At 38.5% G+C, this 20,992-nt stretch overlaps 1 protein-coding gene across 1 annotated transcript in view; it reads right to left on the bottom strand.

Annotated features, from left to right (window-relative positions):
• Positions 1 to 20,767, bottom strand: part of LOC131540740 (uncharacterized) — a 112,454-nt gene extending 91,687 nt beyond the window's left edge. The window contains exons 1-5 of the mRNA XM_058775965.1: positions 20,675 to 20,767; positions 20,293 to 20,433; positions 8,201 to 8,480; positions 8,012 to 8,111; positions 6,366 to 6,451 (exon numbers count right to left, since the gene is read on the bottom strand). Coding sequence (XP_058631948.1) covers positions 6,366 to 6,451; positions 8,012 to 8,111; positions 8,201 to 8,480; positions 20,293 to 20,433 — 607 coding nt within the window. The 5' untranslated portion in view covers positions 20,675 to 20,767. The remainder of the gene's footprint in view (positions 1 to 6,365; positions 6,452 to 8,011; positions 8,112 to 8,200; positions 8,481 to 20,292; positions 20,434 to 20,674) is intronic.
• Between the last annotated feature and the right edge of the window lie 225 nt (positions 20,768 to 20,992).

Here is a 20,992-nt window from a genome sequence, read left to right as displayed (position 1 = left end):
ATGTGGGTTACCAAATCGAAGACATGCAACTGGAACGAGCAACTTCCACAAAAGTTGATGAGTTGATTTATCCACATTTTAATATGTCTCTGGTCATACAGCTTTTTAGATGGATGGCATTTTAGTTCGGGGAGAATATGGAGTCTCTGACCCAGTCTCATTTTCTGGCTTCTACGGATGCAATATACTGTATTATCTGCCAAGGCGCCAACTGGCAACCCGGGGTGTCGAAATACTATTGGGTAAATTAACAGTGGGCAGAATCACATGGACCAAAACAGAAACAGACATTCTGACATGGAACACACATTTCAAAGTCGAATAACTTGATGTAGCATTGCTTTTCGGAGAAGTGTGTGAACTTAGTTTGTTTCCTCCATATCTGCAAACATATTATGGCATTTTTACACTTTAGCACAGTAAAAAAAATTACATACAGCACTGTGACGAGTGGGGCGGGGCCGATAGCCGTGGGAACGGAGTGAGGTTAATGATAATGAGTGACACCTGCGCCACTCACCGGTCTCGAGTCCCACGGAGGAGCTCCGGAAGGATAAAAGGAGGAGTGACGACAGTGGAAGACGAGAGAGGACCAGGCCTGGACTTTTATTTGTGTTTTGTGTGTGGCAGTTGTCAGTGAGGGGCTGCCGCTTTACTTTTGTGTTTGTTTATTTTGTTATTAAATTATTCAAATGTTCACCGGTTCCCACCTCCTTCATCCCGTTCTACGAACTGTGTTACAAGCACCTTTAGAGGGGTCCTATTATGCTCTTTTACAAAGTCTTGATTTTGTTTTGGGGGTGTACTAGAACATGCTCTCATGCTTGGTGGTTCGAAAATTGCATTATTTTTCACATAATTTACATTATTACAATACTTTCTCCCCAGCCTGGCACAAACGGCTCGATTAGTTCCGGGTATGATGAAGGCCTGCCTTCCGAAAAACAAAATGTGTTGTGATTGGTTAGCTGTCCCAGTGCATTGTGATTGGCGAACAGCTTAGATGGTGTTTCAGTACTGCCCCGCCCCCGCCCAGCAAGTTCGTCAATATTGCCAGACCCCGAGAATATTAAACAAGAAGATCACGCAGAACCTTTGCACGCACGGATATCACAAGACATATTAAATTGGTAACGTTATTGTTGTTTTTTGGTTTTTTTGGCTTAATCACGTTTTAGATAGGATGTCAGAAAGCAGACTAGCCAATGGCAGTCGAGTATCAGTTGCACGGTGAGTGGAACTCGGACATCTTTAGGTTTCAGCGCCATAGAGAAACATTGGAAGATCCGAAGCTCGTATCGGTTTTATGGGGTTTATGCTTCAAAAATGGAAAAACGATGTGCCTGGGGTACTTATAACACTGATTCCAGGTATCCTGAGAGGATGGGCAATATCATTTATTTTATTACATTTCCTGAATCCAAACAAAACAGAGCAAGTATTAAACCTCAATACAAATGAAGACAAAAATGTTCATTTTCTGGTTGTCATACACTCATTAAGTTACAATTTTCATCTGCTCAAGCAGAACGTTAATGTTATCTTGTGCTTTAGCAAGGTATCTCTGGCTAAAACTAGCTAACGTTAATGTTAGTGAGTCCATGCTAACGTACAAACATAAATAGCGAACTGTTCTTGCGTCTTGTACAGTGTAGGTCAAAAACACATAAACGAAGGTCTACATTTGAGTGCCTCTCCATATTAAACTGGTTAAATGAACATTAATTTAATCGTACCCTGCGATACATGAACAGTGTTGATCCTGCATGTTGTCATCCGTGATGGTGATGACCAACCATAATATGAGACTTCCCCCGCTTGCATTGTGATCTGTAAACCCTTGCTTCGAGTTACCCACCGTATTTATTTTAAAATATTTTATAAATCCCTCCATGGAATATTTAATTCCCATTCGGTGGCCTTCTGTGTCCAAAATTGTGCAAAAACATTGTGGGACAAGGTTTTCACACTGCAGCTGTCATTGTAAGACAGTGAGCAACTCCGTTTGTTTGTCCGAGGAAGCAACAGTAACTAAGGGGTGTGGGGCTTACCAATAGGTCAATTCTTACTTTTTAATGGAATACTGTAGTGTTTATTATAAATAATTTATCCGTGCACTTCATTATTTTTTTTTTAATTCATGTGCCTTTGTAATCTTTAATCAAAAATGTTAACCTCCCCTCCCCCTCAAAACGACTCATCTTCTCTTCCGGTCACAAGCGATGGCGCAAGGGCCGAGCTAGTGACATAAGGGTTAAACGCTGGAATAAACGACAGGGGGAAAAGCTGCTGATGCTTCACTTTATCGAAATCAATGCATTGACCAGTGCTGGCATGAGCCATGGGGGAATACACTACCCTTAAAAAATTTAAAGGATATTACCACAACATTACTCTTAGGACATCGCAAACTATTTTGTTTATGAATATGACTTAACCTGATGGAGGACGCGCTCGGTCATTCAGGCAGTCTATCTCTCTCTCTCTCTCTCTCTCTCTCTCTCTCTCTCTCTCTCTCTAACAGCGCGCTGTTAGGCGTGTTTTGTGCCGTTGATCGTCTTCGTCGCCGCCATTCTCAATAATGCGGTGAATCCAGTGGAGAGAAATCCCCCCACAACTAACTGCAAACTGGCATTCAGATCTGCCTCCATTTTGTTAGCAACGCCCCAACTTCCAATGATCCAATCAATTCTCACAGTAGAGAAAAAAAGACAATCATTACTTCCGTTTCATGCCGACTTTAAAAATAACTGCATTTACTATTTATACACCTTTATTTAACAAGGAAAAGTTTCACTGAGATTAAAATCTCTTTTCCAGAAGTATCCTGGCCAAGATAGGCAGCCGAGTTTGCATATACAAATAAGTGCAACGGTAATATGTATTATGTTTATTGTTCTTTAATTCTAACATAACATGAATTACAGTGAAACTGTTATACAGTTGAATTTATTTATACCATAGTCCCACAGACTTACACTATTTGTGGCGGCATATATATGCAAATTAATTATCTGCCAGCAGGAGGCACTGTTGGAGTGGTAGACTGCGAGGTTTCACCGGTAATGGCTGTACACAAAGCAGCGCTCCAATCACAAACGCTGCTTTATCAGACATTATATGTAAGATGAAATGAAAATTACATCCAAAATTTTCTGAAAACAGTCTGTTTCCACTGGGTTTCGATTTTGAGCCGTTCGTTGTAGTTCTTGAAAAGGGATTTTTTAAAAACAAAATATCTCCCTTTGGGGTGGACTTTGAGATCTGTAACTTTGTAGATCTTTTTATGCCCAAACATACACACTACACACTGACTAAAACTCAAAAAGTGAAAAAGCATAATAAGGCCTTTAAGGCCTAACACCTTAAAAAGGTGCTATTTTCACTCTTCTCAAATTCCCAGGTTTTACATTCAAATGTAACATTGATGGTACATTCAAGAGACAGCTGAAAACTCTTCTCTTCCAAGAGCACAACTGCATCCTACTGAAAAAAAAATGCTTTCACTTTTCCTTAATCCCACACTGTTCTGACTTGCACTATTCTGAACAATGTCTGAAGCTTTGTATTATTGGCACTTCTTCTGTTTATTTGCATGCATTATGGTGAATCACTTCTTGTATTGCTCATTTGTAAGTTGCTTAGGATAAAAGCGTCTGCTAAATGAATAAATGTAAATGGTACATATCAAGCTTAACATGGTGAATGGGTTAAGACGAGAATCCAGATGCTACACAGATTTTTTGTTTTACTTGCTTAATTAAATTTTATAATTTTTCAACCAACAGTCTTTTATACAAATGTTTAAATGGAGAAATTTTACACTTTTATCCATTAAATGAGCTCAATTCAAGTTTGATGCCTGCTACAGGTCTCAAAAAAGCTGACATGGGGGCAACAAAGGGCTGAAAAATCAAGAAATTTATAAAAGATTCAGCTGGGAGAACATCTAGCAACTAATTAAGGTAATTGACATCAGGTCTGTAACATGATTAGCTATAAAAGGGATGTCTTAGAGAGGCAGAGTCCCTCAGAAGTAAAGATGGGCAGAGGCTCTCCAATCTGTGAAAAAGTGCGTAAAGAGATTGTGGAATACTTTAAAAACAACGTTCCTCAACATCAAATTGCAAAGGCTTTGCAAATCTCATCATCTACAGTGCATAACATCATCAAAAGATTCAGAGAAACTGGAGAAATCTCTGTGCGTAAGGGACAAGGCCAAAGACCTTTGTTGGATGCCCGTGGTCTTCAGGACCTCAGACGACACTGCATCACTCATCGGCATGATTCTGTCATTGACATTACTAAATGGGCCCAGGAATACTTCCAGAAACCACTGTCGGTAAACACAATCTGCCGTGCCATCTGCAAATGCCAACTAAAGCTCTATCATGCAAAAAGGAAGCCATATGTGAACATGGTCCAGAAGCACCGTTGTGTCCTGTGGGACTGTTTCAAAGTGGAAAAGTGTTCTATGGTCAGACGAGTCCAAGTTTGACATTCTTGTTGGAAATCACGGACACCGTGTCCTCCGGGCTAAAGAGGAGGGAGACCTTCAGCGTGTTATCAGTGTTCAGTTCAAAAGCCAGCATCTCTGATGGTATGGACCATGGACCATGTTCACATATGGTTACTTTTTGCATGATAGAGCTTTAGTTGCTGCTTTATGTATTCCCCAATCGTCTGCAAAATGACTAAATGTAAATGTAAATGTGTAAATGTATGGGGGTGCATAAGTGCATACGGTATGCACCCCCTATATCAGGCAAGAATGCGACCACATTCCAACATCAAAACTGCAGGGCCCGGTTGCATGAAAGCCCTTAAGCTAAGAAATCCCTTAGTTATAAGGTTAAGGCAACCCTTAGTGAAACTTGGGTTGCAAGAAAAATCCTAAGGGTCAACTTAGGGCTGGGCGATATATCGCATGCGATTGTCACGCACATCTCGTCAGTAAAGCCGGTTCCGTGATTAGTGGTAAATCTCCATCACCTGCTTTCAAATGGAGCGGCATTTAATATACAGTGCTGTAGTTCACTGACAAGCTACGCAATATCGCGTTCATTATCGAAGGCAATTCATCTGCGATATTGAAAGCAATATTGCGCAGCTTGTCAGTGATCTACGGCTCTGTGTATTAAATGCCGCCCAGCCCTAGGTCAACTTAAGGAACCTTAAGGCTGTCATTAAGTGTTCCCTTAAGCGTTGCTACAAAGTCCTTAGTAACTATTTCACCTTGATAAATTTAAGGGACCAAAACAGTTCGCTTAAGTCATCTTAAAATCAGTATTTTTAAGATTTTTAAGCTCAAATGTAAGACTTAAGAAATTTTTAAGACCTGCACAAACAAAATACCATATGAGCGTAGTAGGGCAATGACTATGGTAACATATTAAACTCTAAAATGACTGTAAAAAGCATGACTTACAGGTTTTCACAAAACAATGTTTTATATAATTTTTTAAAGAAAATGGATGAGTTGTATCAATTATTATATTAAAGCTGCAGTCAGTAAGTTTTGCCTCTTTGTCGCCATCTATGTTTGAAAATTGCAGTTACTTGCGGAATTATCTTGCTTGTGTGAGGGAGGGGAGGGGGGCACAGTGGCACAGCTCCAGCACGGATGAATCTAATGTTTTGAGGAGTATATGTAGCTGTCAGTCACTGCGCCTGTGTGGATATGTACTGTTCTTCGCAATCACACATTAGTCTACGTCTTGGAATATATGACCCAAATAAGAATTTTCACCGTATATTGCCATCTGAACAAGTAAGTAACAAGTCAGTCACGTTTGTTCTGACCAACAAAAAGCATTACAATAAATCGCGCTTACAATGGTGATTTAATCTAACGATCGATTAGCTCGTCACATCAAACCGTGCAAATTATTATTATTGTTATACTTTATTCTCAAATGAACAACATCAGCATTGTGTCACTATGAGTGTGTCGCTATGTGTATTAGCATGTAGATTTCAATTTCTGTACAGATTAATCTAATTGTCATACCATTCGAATTTCATATTAAGAAATTCTTTTAACCCAAAAAGCAAACTATTCTCCCTTCGAACTGGTTTTCTTTAAAATACAAATCTTGTGTAAACTCAGGCTATCTGTAATCAGAACCACATTTAATATAATTTAATTTCATTCACATGTGTTTCGTAAACACATAATACTTTCTGGATTACAATCCGCCATCAAAATGATACATTTAATAATTCCAGCTGCTGTGAGAAAAGGCTATAAACGATACACCACCTGAAGCATCTGCACATGCGATAGCCTGAATAGTTTTGCTAATCTCTCAAATATAATAACCTTTCTATGTTATTGGGAATGAAATAAGAAAATAAAAACTTACATTCTGGCAGTAGCTGCAGCCAGTTCCCCGCTTTGGGGCAATACCTTACATTACCAGCATAAGTGGGCTCACACACCTGATGAAACCTGAAGGCACAACAAAACAATGTTACTTTTAGCTGTGCAATGTTTTATTCATGAGATATCTTGGAAGTAAAAATAACAAAAATTATTCTGTTCTAAAATTTTGTGATAGAAAAAAAAAGAGTACATTCCTGATAACAAAAAAATACAGTTCCATGCCAATACCTTCAGATAACCCAAGTGACAATGAAAAGAACCCATTAATAAATAGAATACTTGTCCATTTATCAGGCTTACCAAAGGCATGCTGAGGCTTGTATACATAAGGCCATGATGGAAAACACTTTGAAAGCTGTTAGATGAAGTTTGTTGGTGTCTGGTTCCTTACTGAACATGGCTAGAATCCCACAAAAACCATTAGCAGGTGTATACTGTATATCTGAATTATATAATTAATTATTTAAAGTATATAAATAAATAACTTACCTATTATACCAAACAATCGGACCACTCTCAGACATCTATTGGCATGCACAAACTTCGGCTGGGAGAAAGCCATTGTTAATGTTTCAAGAGGTAAAACGGACAAGAGATCCAGAAAAAACCATGTACTAAGGTATTTTTTCCGGACTCTTTTAGGGTCTGTTATAACCACTCCATGACTTTCATATCCAATGTAAAAGCGTGAAATGATGTTAAAGATGAAGATCAGATCAAGAGAGTATCTCGTGAAGATGATCCCTGGGACAGTAGAGTTGAAAAACAGCTGGAAAAAAAAAAGAATTGAAAAAAATGATTAGCTGTTATGTCGAATAGATCTAGAAATGATTAAGTAAGAATGATTCTCGGCAGCTTACTTAAAAGCGAGACTCATCAAACCACCGAGACATAGTGTAGACCTGTTCAGAATGAGTGTGTCTAATAGAGGATGAATTTGATATTATAGTTAAACCGATTGGAACACACCAATAGGGGGGATTTAAATAAGATTTGGGCGGCAAACTGCAACTGACTGCAACTTTTTTTCTGTCAACTGATATTAAATGACAATTGCTTCAAAAGCATACATACCTAATACAAATAACATGACAAAATGTATCTTCATACTTAGTTACAAATAGCATGAGAGAGGTTTATCTTTAATGTTACAGTTTTGTTTTTTATATTTTGCTGTCACAAAAGGCTATAAACGATACACCACCTGAAGCATCTGCACATGCGATAGCCTGAATAGTTTTGCTAATCTCTCAAATATAATAACCTTTCTATGTTATTGGGAATGAAATAAGAAAATAAAAACTTACATTCTGGCAGTAGCTGCAGCCAGTTCCCGCTTTGGGGCAATACCTTACATTACCAGCATAAGTGGGCTCACACACCTGATGAAACCTGAAGGCACAACAAAACAATGTTACTTTTAGCTGTGCAATGTTTTATTCATGAGATATCTTGGAAGTAAAAATAACAAAAATTATTCTGTTCTAAAATTTTGTGATAGAAAAAAAAAGAGTACATTCCTGATAACAAAAAAATACAGTTCCATGCCAATACCTTCAGATAACCCAAGTGACAATGAAAAGAACCCATTAATAAATAGAATACTTGTCCATTTATCAGGCTTACCAAAGGCATGCTGAGGCTTGTATACATAAGGCCATGATGGAAAACACTTTGAAAGCTGTTAGATGAAGTTTGTTGGTGTCTGGTTCCTTACTGAACATGGCTAGAATCCCACAAAAACCATTAGCAGGTGTATACTGTATATCTGAATTATATAATTAATTATTTAAAGTATATAAATAAATAACTTACCTATTATACCAAACAATCGGACCACTCTCAGACATCTATTGGCATGCACAAACTTCGGCTGGGAGAAAGCCATTGTTAATGTTTCAAGAGGTAAAACGGACAAGAGATCCAGAAAAAACCATGTACTAAGGTATTTTTTCCGGACTCTTTTAGGGTCTGTTATAACCACTCCATGACTTTCATATCCAATGTAAAAGCGTGAAATGATGTTAAAGATGAAGATCAGATCAAGAGAGTATCTCGTGAAGATGATCCCTGGGACAGTAGAGTTGAAAAACAGCTGGAAAAAAAGAATTGAAAAAAATGATTAGCTGTTATGTCGAATAGATCTAGAAATGATTAAGTAAGAATGATTCTCGGCAGCTTACTTAAAAGCGAGACTCATCAAACCACCGAGACATAGTGTAGACCTGTTCAGAATGAGTGTGTCTAATAGAGGATGAATTTGATATTATAGTTAAACCGATTGGAACACACCAATAGGGGGGATTTAAATAAGATTTGGGCGGCAAACTGCAACTGACTGCAACTTTTTTTTTCTGTCAACTGATATTAAATGACAATTGCTTCAAAAGCATACATACCTAATACAAATAACATGACAAAAATGTATCTTCATACTTAGTTACAAATAGCATGAGAGAGGTTTATCTTTAATGTTACAGTTTTGTTTTTTTTATATTTTTGCTGTCACACCACAGGACACATTGATACGTCAACTACCCATATATACACTGAACAAAATTATAAACACAACAGTTTTGTTTTTGCCCCCATTTTTCATGAGCTGAACGCAAAGATCTATGACTTTTTCTATATACACAAAAGGCCTATTTCTCTCAAATATTGATCACAAATCTGTCTAAATCTGTGTTAGTGAGCACTTCTCCTTTGCCGAGATACTCCATCCACCTCAGAGGTGTGGCATATCAAGATGCTGATTAGACAGCATGATTATTGCATAGGTGTGCCTTAGGCTGGCCACAATAAAAGGCCACTCTAAATTTCTCGCAAATGCAACTTTATATCTCGTATTTCTGACTTTATAACTCGATTTAACTGAACAATAGCGAGTTTGTCCATTCTGAGGTGGCGGTGGGGGTGGGGGTGGGGGGGGGGGGGTAGTGTGGGATATAAACTCAAAAGAAAGAATGACAAGTTGATTTTTCTTATCAGGATTGTGAGATATAATCTCGGAATAGCGAGAATAAAGTCAGAATTTTGAAATATAAACTCAAATTTACCTTTTTTATTCTATTCCATGGTTTCCATAGACCGCCACTTGAAAACTGTAATTTTCTGCCACCAGATAGGATCCGCCCACAAAAAACGTCATCACTGTTTGCAAACACCAAATTATAGTCATGTTGCTCAAAATGTATTATATAGTTCTCTGTGCTATAGTCTTACCGCAAAACCTCAAGTCATTAGTTCATCGTATAAGTCAGCGTTTCCTAATCCTAGTCCTCATATTTTGCATGTCCCTCTTAGTTAACACACCTGATTCAGATAACCAGCTCGTTAGAAGAGAGCTACGTGCATGAACTGTGTACCGATTGATATGATCCCTACACCGTGTTCATTGCTTCCTACTCCCTGAGCAGGGGAAATCTGTTGAAGTTTACTTCACTTCGGAACATTCATTCATGGATTTGCGCTTTGCAGCGTCTTCGCACACAGACGAGTGGACATCATATACCTCTGTAAATAAATACAATTTAAATTCACGTCTCGCACACTTTAATGCCCTTTGAATGGAACGTATACACTCGTTTTAAACTGGAATCACGGCGGAGTATCCAATGATGTCCACTTCGCAGGGCACTTATGGTCGAATAGAACAAACGTTGTACGTGATAAGAGATACATACGAAATATGCAGAGCAGGGGGGGGCGTGAGGACTGGGATTGGGAAACGCTGGTATAAGTCATTACGGTAAATGCAAAATGGTTGATCTAATTGTCATAAACTGTCAAGCATATTTTCTACACATTTCTATTAGACTTTTTATAAATTTGCCATGCATTGTTCAAGTGCATCTTGACTTTCACTAATGAAGAGATCAACCAATGACAAACCAGTTCTCTGAAATAGTTCAAAGTATCTCATGAACCTTCAATTGGAAAGCATATATAGACAGAAGATAACACAAGAGTTATAAATTCTGACAATGGTCTTTCTAATTTTTATTTTTGCCTTTGTGCCCATATTTCTTTTTCTTTTCTATTTCACAGTGTGTAGGATATCAGAGTGAATCAGACAATTTAAGATTCGATCAGAAATTGAAACATGAAAATTCCACAAAGAGGCCCAAGACAACAGGATGTCCATAAATCAGATCCCTAGCGCCAGCCCGTCTGAAGCAAGCCTAACCAACAACTCTTTCACAGAACAGCTTACAACATTAACACTAGGGATGTGCGGGTCTAGTCGATTAGTCGACTAAACGGTACAGCTCCTGCTAGTCGACACTGAAATCAATAGTCGATTACACAAGTGAAAAAAAACCCCATAATTTTAACGTTACATTTAAAACATTTTAACAATAAACTGAAATTATACTTTCGAAAATTTATAAATATCAAAATATTAAAATATATAAATATTTTTAAAAGCGTATCTGGGCGGAAACTACATTTTTACCTCAGACCTCGCATGCCTTTTCTTCATGTCAGTTGCTCGAAATGACCACGCAAAGAACCAGCAAGGTGTGGGATTATTTTGAATTATAAGGAAACAGAAAAGTTTTGTGTAAACTATGTAATGTCAAATTGGCTTACAATAACTCTACTGGAGCGATGTGTAATCATATTCAATACAGGCACGTATGCGTTAGCTTGGAGGCTAGCCAAAGCCAGCAAATGTCAATCATGTCATACACTACAGCCCGTCGCTGCGGTCCGCGATCCCATCCGCGCCGTCTATTCCTCTAAGACCCACTTCAGTGGTGGTGCGGGATTTCCAGGCTCTTTTCGAAACTGTCTGCTTGCTTGTAGTTATTTCTCTGCGTGCCTGTAACTTCAGTTCCTGCCGAGCGTGCTTTTTTGCAAGTGCAGAATCACCACTAGTCCCGTCTTTCGCCAGACCACATTAACATGTTAAATTCACTGAACAAATGCGCATGGTCTGAGTAAGTAAAACGAGCATTGTTTTGTTTTTAGACAATATAGCCAACATGAAGTACATTTTTAAAAGCCGTTTTAATGCTATTCCTTGATACACTTTCCTATTGTTTTTGACTTCTGTTTTAATATGTTGGCTAACGTTAAATGAAAATGAAGAATTCTGTCAGTCTATTTTCCATTTCTGCATTGCTCCAGCTGATCTGAATAAATAAGCTATGCACTGGTTTATGTTGAGTGTATGCTCTTCCTTATTTTCTGTTTAACGGCCGCCTAAAATTAAATGATTGCCTAATAAAATTAATACATTTTTGTCTCATTGAAAAACTCAATGCGAGGGTTAAATAAGTGATTGATGGTTGTCCAGGTCTATGCAATAGCACATATTGCTATAAACTTGGGATTTCACATTTTCATTCTCTGTGCAATGGCTCGTAGACACACAGTCGTTCAAGCTTTTCAGTTTGACCCAGAATCTGATCCGGATGGAGAAGCACCTGATGAAGAAGTTGCAACTCAGCGGCTACAGCAGGACGTCTTCGAATGGTTAGTTTAAAATATTGTGTCTGGATACGGTACTTTAGTTGGTTTATTTATGTATGCTGTTACAGTTATTATCATGTAGCTAATGCTAGCCATGCTAGGCTCGAATGAAGGAACTAAAAAAATACTTAGGTGTTCATTTGTACGTCCAAACACCGAGCAACTGCCATGCTTTGCTCGTTTGCAAGCCATGATGTCTCTCGAGGAAAAAAAAATATATTGCACTCGCCTCGCACGGCAGTAGCTCATTTTCTCATGGGCGGGCAAAGCAGAGAAAGGGGAGGTAACCTTTCCCCGTATGACAACATAAAAGGAAGATTCCAGATCGGGCCATCTAAACTTTCATTTTCTCAAAGGCGAAGCAGGATACCCAGGGCTCGGTTTACACCTATCGCCATTTCTAGCCACTGGGGGACCATAGGCAGGCTAGGGGAACTCATATTAACCCTTTAGGCGCCAGGGTTTTTTTTTAAAAATGGTGGATTTTGACATCAAGATTTCAAAAGCTTGTAGCTTGAAAGGGTTTAAAGATAGAGATCTACTGTAAATTAGAAAAATGTTGGGCATGACCTAAAGTTTATGTGGGGTGTAAATATACTCATCTAATTTGCATATTATGATGTCATCAGGGGGCGGTCCTCTTGAATTTCATAATATTCAGGAAATAGTAGATATTGAATTGATATTTGAACTTATTTGCATGTTTTTTTTAGTTTTTTTTAGTCTTTTTATCCTCATTCCACATGATCAGGAAAAGAGGAAACCAACAATAAAACAGGAGAAAGTACTAAATTATTACTATATTACTATACTATGTGTAAAACGCATGTGAACAGTAGTCTACTTTTTGATCAGTTCATCAGTAATATTCAGGAAATAATAGATATTGAATGGATGTTTGAACCTCATTCCAAATGATCATGAAAAGAGGAAATCAACAGTAAAACAGGAGAAAGTAGTAAATTATTACTATATTACTGTGCCATAGTAAAATACATGTACCTATTTTTTTTGATCAGTTGACCAGCTATCTGCCCAATCAGGTATCTAGGTGACAGTTTATAGTTCTTGAGAGTATGTACCTCTCATTGCATGGCACAGCGCACAGACCTGCCCCTCACTGACTGCACCTGTACTGTCTGCGGCGGCCCTTTGGTAGCGATCAGAAAAAGTCGCAATCTGGCCGACCATCAGCAACGCGATGCCTCTCCTATGGACACTAAGACCACGTCCACCCCTGCCACCCTCATCCCCGTTGGGCAAGTCTCGAAATTATCACTTGATGGTGCTTTGTGAACACTCTCGCCATTTACGGCGGCGCCATTGCGCATGTGAAGATGTACCAGGAGATGCGCGATCATTAGATGGCCGATCGTCATTTCCAAAGGCAAATATTCCCCTTCAGAGTCAGAATAGGCGAATAACATTTGCAACACGTCCTCACGGTACAACTTTTTATTAGCCATTTGGAGATTTTCTCTCACAAATCTCACAATTTACTCAGACGCTAAGAACTGAACTGCTTCCGCATCAATGACACGATAGCTCACTTGCTCTGCTATTTCCTCGAACAATTTTGGTCTAGAATCGAAGTACTACATGTCTGCCATCTAGTGGTAGGGAATACAAATGAGATACTACACCATATTAGGAACTACAGTCTGTTTAATGAAGTATGACGTCTTGTCGCAATTTTGCGACTTTGGCGCTTAGAGGGTTAATGTAAAAATTTCATGCCATGGGACCTTTAAACTGCCAATCTTGTTACTGTGCTATTTAATAGTGTTTTCACTATATTTTGGATTTTAATATCCAGTGCAGAGTTGACGTTATACTTATACCGTTCAGTGATCGGTGATCAGCCGTAAAACAGTGATTCTGTCCAAATTCCCTATAAACTCATAAATGATTCCCTTTGAGCTAAATTGACCTGTTTCCCTTACAGCTGTAATGTGTGTTTTTTTTAGACCACTAGTAAAAGTGTAACTGTGATAAATCATATCCAGTCTTTTTCAATAAATATCCCACATAGAGTAATGTGTAAATTTGTACTTTTGAAATGGATATAACAGAGTGCACTGTTATACTGACAGCATTTTGCATCTTGTATGTGAACAGTGAGTGCGTTTACATGCACAATCTCTTAATGCGATTATAATGAGATATTGACAATATTGCGATTAATCTTTACCTCATGTAAACGCAATACTTCGATCTAAATAATGCGATTAAGCTCATAATCGCAGCAAGCATAATCGTATTAACATACGCCGATTTTAATCGAAATATACAGGCATGTAACCACATTAATCGCAGCATTGCTGCTCTGACCAAAGTGCACATGCGCTTGTGACATACATTAATGATGTGACACGCACCTGTAATAATACGCAGATTAGAATTGATGGTGGGGAAGAAAGCATCGCATTCTGGGGAAAACACAACTAGCTGCCACCAGTCTTTGTTCCTTACCCTCATCCACAAACGGCGGGTAGAATGCGACGGCAGTATATAGGCAAACAAATTCTATCACATTTCTATGGCGCAGAAAATGCATGGAATACAGCCATACATCATTATGCATTAGACGTAAATAAAACAGCGGCCAGTAACACGCCTGCTCTTTCTGAGTCCATCATTTTGCTGTGCAGTGGGGTATGTGAATAATGGCAGTAAAAAATTAACCACAATTCTTAGCGAATAATAAGAATAAAGGAAATTGCATGTAAACGGGAGTGAAGAGCTTTGCTCTTGACATGTCAACATCATAATGCAATTAAGTCCTTACTCTGATTATTGGAAATAATCGCATTATTCATGCGCATGTAAATGTAGTCAATGACACAAGGACAATGTTCATTGACAAATACTTACTTCTGAGAGATGAACTAAAGATTTTGAGTAAGTTACAGGCTTTTGCAGGAAAAACATTGTGTGGTGCTGTTTGTACTAATTGTTTTAAGAAATGCACTAAAGCGACAGATAAACTGCATTCAGGTTTGAAACAATGGATCCAGAGACGTGAAGGAAGAGGTCAAGGACACCACAGAGGAGGAGGAGAAGGAGTAGGGAGCGGAGAAAGAAATGAAGGAAGGAAGTAGGAGGTGGCGAGGGAGTACGGAGAGGAAGAGGAGGAAGAGGAAGAGGAGAAAGAGGAAGTGGAGGAGGAGAAAGAGGAGGAGGAGGAGAAAGAGGAAGAGCAGGAGAAGAAAGAGGAGGAGGAGGACAACATGGAAGAGAAAGAGGAAGGGCAAGGACAAGCAGACAGTCTCATATACAGTGAGGAAAATAAGTATATGAACACCCTGCTATTTTGCAAGTTCTCCCACTTAGAAATCATGGAGGGGTCTGAAATTGTCATCGTAGGTGCATGTCCACTGTGAGACATATAATCTATAAAAGAAAATCCAGAAATCACAACGTATGATTTTTTAACTATTTATTTGTATGATACAGCTGCAAATAAGTATTTGAACACCTGTCTATCAGCTAGAATTCTGACCCTCAAAGACCTGTTAGTCTGCCTTTAAAATGTCCACCTCCACTCCATTTATTATCCTAAATTAGATGCACCTGTTTGAGGTCGTTAGCTGCATAAAGACACCTGTCCACCCCATACAATCAGTAAGAATCCAACTACTAACATGGCCAAGACCAAAGAGCTGTCCAAAGACACTAGAGACAAAATTGTACACCTCCACAAGGCTGGAAAGGGCTACGGGAAATTGCCAAGCAGCTTGGTGAAAAAGGTCCACTGTTGGAGCAATCATTAGAAAATGGAAGAAGCTAAACATGACTGTCAATCTCCCTCGGACTGGGGCTCCATGCAAGATCTCACCCCGTGGGGTCTCAATGATCCTAAGAAAGGTGAGAAATCAGCCCAGAACTACACGGGAGGAGCTGGTCAATGACCTGAAAAGAGCTGGGACCACCGTTTCCAAGGTTACTGTTGGTAATACACTAAGGCGTCATGGTTTGAAATCATGCATGGCACGGAAGGTTCCCCTGCTTAAACCAGCACATGTCCAGGCCCGACTTAAGTTTTACAATGACCATTTGGATGATCCAGAGGAGTCATGGGAGAAAGTCATGTGGTCAGATGAGACCAAAATAGAACGTTTTGGTCATAATTCCACTAAACGTGTTTGGAGGAAGAAGAATGATGAGTACCATCCCAAGAACACCATCCCTACTGTGAAGCATGGGGTGGTAGCATCATGCTTTGGGGTGTTTTTCTGCACATGGGACAGGGCGACTGCACTGTATTAAGGAGAGGATGACCGGGGCCATGTATTGCGAGATTTTGGGGAACAACCTCCTTCCCTCAGTTAGAGCATTGAAGATGGGTCGAGGCTGGGTCTTCCAACATGACAATGACCCGAAGCACACAGCCAGGATAACCAAGGAGTGGCTCTGTAAGAAGCATATCAAGGTTCTGGCGTGGCCTGCCAGTCTCAGACCTAAACCCAATAGAGAATCTTTGGAGGAGCTCAAACTCCGTGTTTCTCAGCGACAGGCCAGAAACCTGACTGATCTAGAGAAGATCTGTGTGGAGGTGGGCCAAAATCCCTCCTGCAGTGTGTGCAAACCTGGTGAAAAACTACAGGAAACGTTTGACCTCTGTAATTGCAAACAAAGGCTACTGTACCAAATATTAACATTGATTTTCTCAGGTGTTCAAATACTTATTTGCAGCTGTATCATACAAATAAATAGTTAAAAATCATACATTGTGATTTCTGGATTTTTTTTTAGATTATGTCTCTCACAGTGGACATGCACCTACGATGACAATTTCAGACCCCTCCATGATATCTAAGTGGGAGAACTTGCAAAATAGCAGGGTGTTCAAATACTTAATTTCCTCACTGTATTTCAGTTGATGCATGCCAGGGTTGGATCAGGCATGCAAGAGGATTTTACCCCCGCTGCCTGGCCAGGGCCAGTATAGCCTGTGATGTTGAAGATGTTCTTTGGCCTGACCCAGACCAAAGACGGGATGCTGGGGAAGAATAATTATTTTTGTTGTTGTTTGGTGTATTGTACTGAACTCTACAGTACATTAAATTAAGGAATAAAACACTTGGGGAGTACCACAAGTAACACTTATTTCCGGTTTTTGTAGTGTTGTTTTGAGTTTATCTCATCAGTGTGTAAGACTGTATTGTAGTGTGTGTGTGAGTGTGTGTGTTTTTGAGGGTTTGTGTGTCATGTCTGAGATCAAAGTTTGTTTTTTCAGCAAGATTGAGTTGTTTTGAGTGGAGAGCTTCATTTTGAACTGAATATAGGACGTTTGGGGAATTGAGGTAGAAGTTATGGATTTGTGTTTAAAGTTTTGCAAAAAAAGAGGCATAATTTCAAGAAATGTGTTTAAGCAATCGAGAAAAACTGTAATTATGAACACACTGGTTTGTAGTGCAAACAGTTTTACCGTTTACTGCACATTGTTATACTATCGTTTATATTGAATTTATTTAAAATATTCTTTTATTTATTCTTTTTTAATTAAGTATTGCTTTGTTGTCTTGTATTTTTGTGTACGAGTCCTCTATAGGAGGTAGAGCAGATCTTTGACTGCACTTACAGGAGATGGCATGCAAGAAAGGGCAGAGTAGAGGCCATTAAGTTTATGCTTAATAAACTTACCAACTTGTAAAAAAGCATTCATGTCCTCGTAGAACTTGTAATTACAACTTGTGAACTGGGAATTTTCTGAGAGCTACAACTGTAATGCCTGATCACCTCAGATTTATTAGGCACTGTTTAGGCATCAATAGTGCTGTAGTTCAGAGTCCAGTGTGTCCAAGCTCCAAGTAGAATATCACGTGTTGTCATCTCGAAATTACAGCATATTTGATTACACACACTACGCAATTGTCACACGTTAATGAGCACCGTTTTGCCTCCTATTTTGGGCATTTGATGATGTTTTATTAACAAAGTTCGGAAGGAGCGCGTCAGATACTTAGCCTAATTAACACAATTAGCACTCAAGTTAATCAACGATAGGTTTCACGAGTTCACACTTACATATAATAAATAGAATAAAGTTTATGCGTATTTGGCATGCTGTCCGAAGGGAGAGGTCCGAGCTACCCACCTATAGGTTAGGACAGGAATAGTTGTAAGTGCGGAGAAGGGGTGGCAGAGGGATGCCGGAAAACTGTCAAGGAACAGAGCTAAGTCTGCTGTATATATATACACACCTCTTATCTTGTTAACTGGGTTGATTACTGATTGATACTCTCGTGTTAATTAGGTTAATTATCTATCACAAGACCTGGCTCTCCGTGAGCGTCGGGTCGCAGTGGCAGGCCTTCAACGAGCCTGGGCCGCACCCCAGTTCTCACCGCAGCAAAGCCTCACTTGCTTCCCACTTCGGCTCAGCCTTTCACCGCAGCTCTTCCGGCTCCATATGCAACCGGGCCTCTAGCTTCTGTTTCCAGATGCTAGCGCGAGGCCGCCTCCGCTAGTGGCGCAGACCACCAGTGTTGACCAGTGTGATAAGATTAATTTTTGTTTTCTGGATAAGATCAACAGTGGAAGAGGAAAGTTTCACTGTTGATCACAGTGGACCAACAGTAAATGATTAACAATCATAGGTACAAACCAAATCTACTTTATTCTAAAGTACAACAGACTCCTCTCAAAGACTGAAAAACAAACGCAGTTCATTATGCAGAATGTCAGAGAGCACTGAAATCTGTTTCCAGGTCCAGGTTCTACAAGGACTTGTAGAAACTTCATAAATATCTAGGCCTAGACCAGATCTCAGTTTTGTTCCATGTTCACTTTTTTCACCAATACAGTCATTTCACTTTTTAACATTCTGCTTCTACATCTGCAGGAACTTTGCGGCTGATGGACATGTCAGATTGTCATCGCAATCTAGATCAGATCACAGTTTTTCAAAAATCAGTTCTCATCAACAGCGTTGTTTGTAATTTACATTTTTTTGTTGTTGGTGTTTTATGACTTTATTTTGATAGGATAGTAAATGGACAGGAAGCAGACAGGATTGGGAAAAGTCCACAAGACGGGACTCGAACTTGGGAAACCTGAAGCACAATGGCGCAACATGTCAGTGCGCTGCCCACGAGGCTGTTGGCACCAACGCAATTTAACATTTTAAGACTAACAACACTGTTCTGTGTTCTCATTTTTAACCTAATTCAGTTTAGTAATGGCACTGTATAATTATTAATTACGTGTTTTTATGGCCATTAAGACTATTTCAATTTTGTTGAGCACTCCCCAAACAAAGTCTAATCTCAGTGAAATTTGGTTTGTTTCCATTTTTCGTTAAGGGGAGTTGACTGGGTGAGAGCAGAAGGTTTCAAAAGTCCACAAATAAGGGCCACCACCTTATTGTAGAGTGCAATATATTACATTACTGAATTATATTATATCATATTGTGTGCAATATAATAAACCAGGGGTTATCAAATTGGGGTCCATGACTCGTAGCCAGAGGCTCCACGAAATGATTTCCATGATGTGGAAAATTTGGACAGAATTACAGAATCCATTCAAAAGATCTTCTTGACAACCCGTCATAATATAATACTATTGTACAATAGAATGTACTTCTCAAGTAATAATAATAATAACAATAATAAATTAAATCACAATTTTTATAGTAAACGTCTGCTGTACAGCACTTTGTTTGCCAATAATTAAAAGAAATTGTTACATTTTCATTTAAATTTCAAAAGATTGCATTTTTAATGTTTTATGTCCTTATTTGATTATCACAGTTTTTGATAATAAATTTGTATTAAACATAAATATAGAAAAATAACATCTGAATTCAGGAGGCACGTTAAATTAAAAAAAAAAAAAAAACATTTCATATGGCTACATTATTGTAATAATTGTAATAAAATATTAAGTTGTGAAAGTTTTATAAATTCTGTTGATTAGACATGCTTTTAGATTATTACAATTTAACAACAATCTCACTGAATTTGTAAATTGTATATGTTTTAATATTTAAAATAATTAAACAGGCTTTTTGATTACTACAATTTAATTTAACCATTAAAACAGACTCCAGTGAAATAAAAATTAAACATAATCCAGAATTTTTTTTTTTAATTCCTTACAAAATATTGCAAGCATATGCTTAATCACTGTTATAATTATGAAATTACAAAAGTCATTTATTTAATTGTCCTATTTTTGCATTTATTTATATTTCTGCAAGTTTGATCCTTTATATTGTCTATTAACAAGCGACAGACGTGCGAATAGCTCAACTGAACTGAAAAGGCTCATGAAGCCGATTCCCTTTTAATGGAATCGATTCCCAATTCCCAACACTTCGGAATCGATTCTTTTTGGAGTAAACTTAAGTCATTAAAGTTTTCACAACGACCCTAAGGTATTGACTCACACTAACAGACAAATGTCTGAAAACATCTTACCTCATACAGACACAGTGCTACTGATGCCAGGCATATTATGGAAATGAACGCATTCCACGCGCGGACGTTGTGCTGTTTGGGAGAATTAACAGACACCTCATCCTCCAGCTCCTTGGTCTCATGCGGGTCGTCGAGTGTCATCTGCAATAAAATCTGCGCTATTATTTCTGGAACACCATAAGATTAGCTACACCTATGTAGATGCAAGTTTTGACCAGTAAGTTAAGAGGAAAAAACAGTTAGTCCACCGTCCGTTTTCTGATACTGAATAGCCAGCAAGCGATAACTTAAAACCTTTCGGAATCAATTAAAAAAAAAAAAAAAAAAAACATAAATACATATAGCTACCACTGTTATGATAATTTGTCTGTATTTCACTAACTTTGCTTAGCTTGTACGCTTGAAAATCCTCATTTCTTCACATTTCGATCGGCAGTGACCGTTAAATCAGTTGGAAGTTTTGATTTATTGAATTAGATTGGTCGACGAACGTCACCACTTACGTCACACACATGGCTGCAAAAAGACAAGACTAAAAAATAAATAAATGAATGAATAAAAAAAATAAAATAGTTTTGTGATCGTGACGATGAGCTAAACCACCTATCACCACATATTAGTAGTAAGTGTGACATTATAAACATGTTAAACGTTAAACATTTAAAATAAAACAATTAGTATTGTCATAGTACTACAGATA

Source organism: Onychostoma macrolepis, chromosome 05 (genome assembly GCF_012432095.1).
Source record: "Onychostoma macrolepis isolate SWU-2019 chromosome 05, ASM1243209v1, whole genome shotgun sequence".
NCBI classification, from domain to species: Eukaryota; Metazoa; Chordata; class Actinopteri; order Cypriniformes; family Cyprinidae; genus Onychostoma; species Onychostoma macrolepis.
Note: the sequence above shows the minus strand (reverse complement) of the source record. Positions and strands in the feature narration are given on the sequence as shown.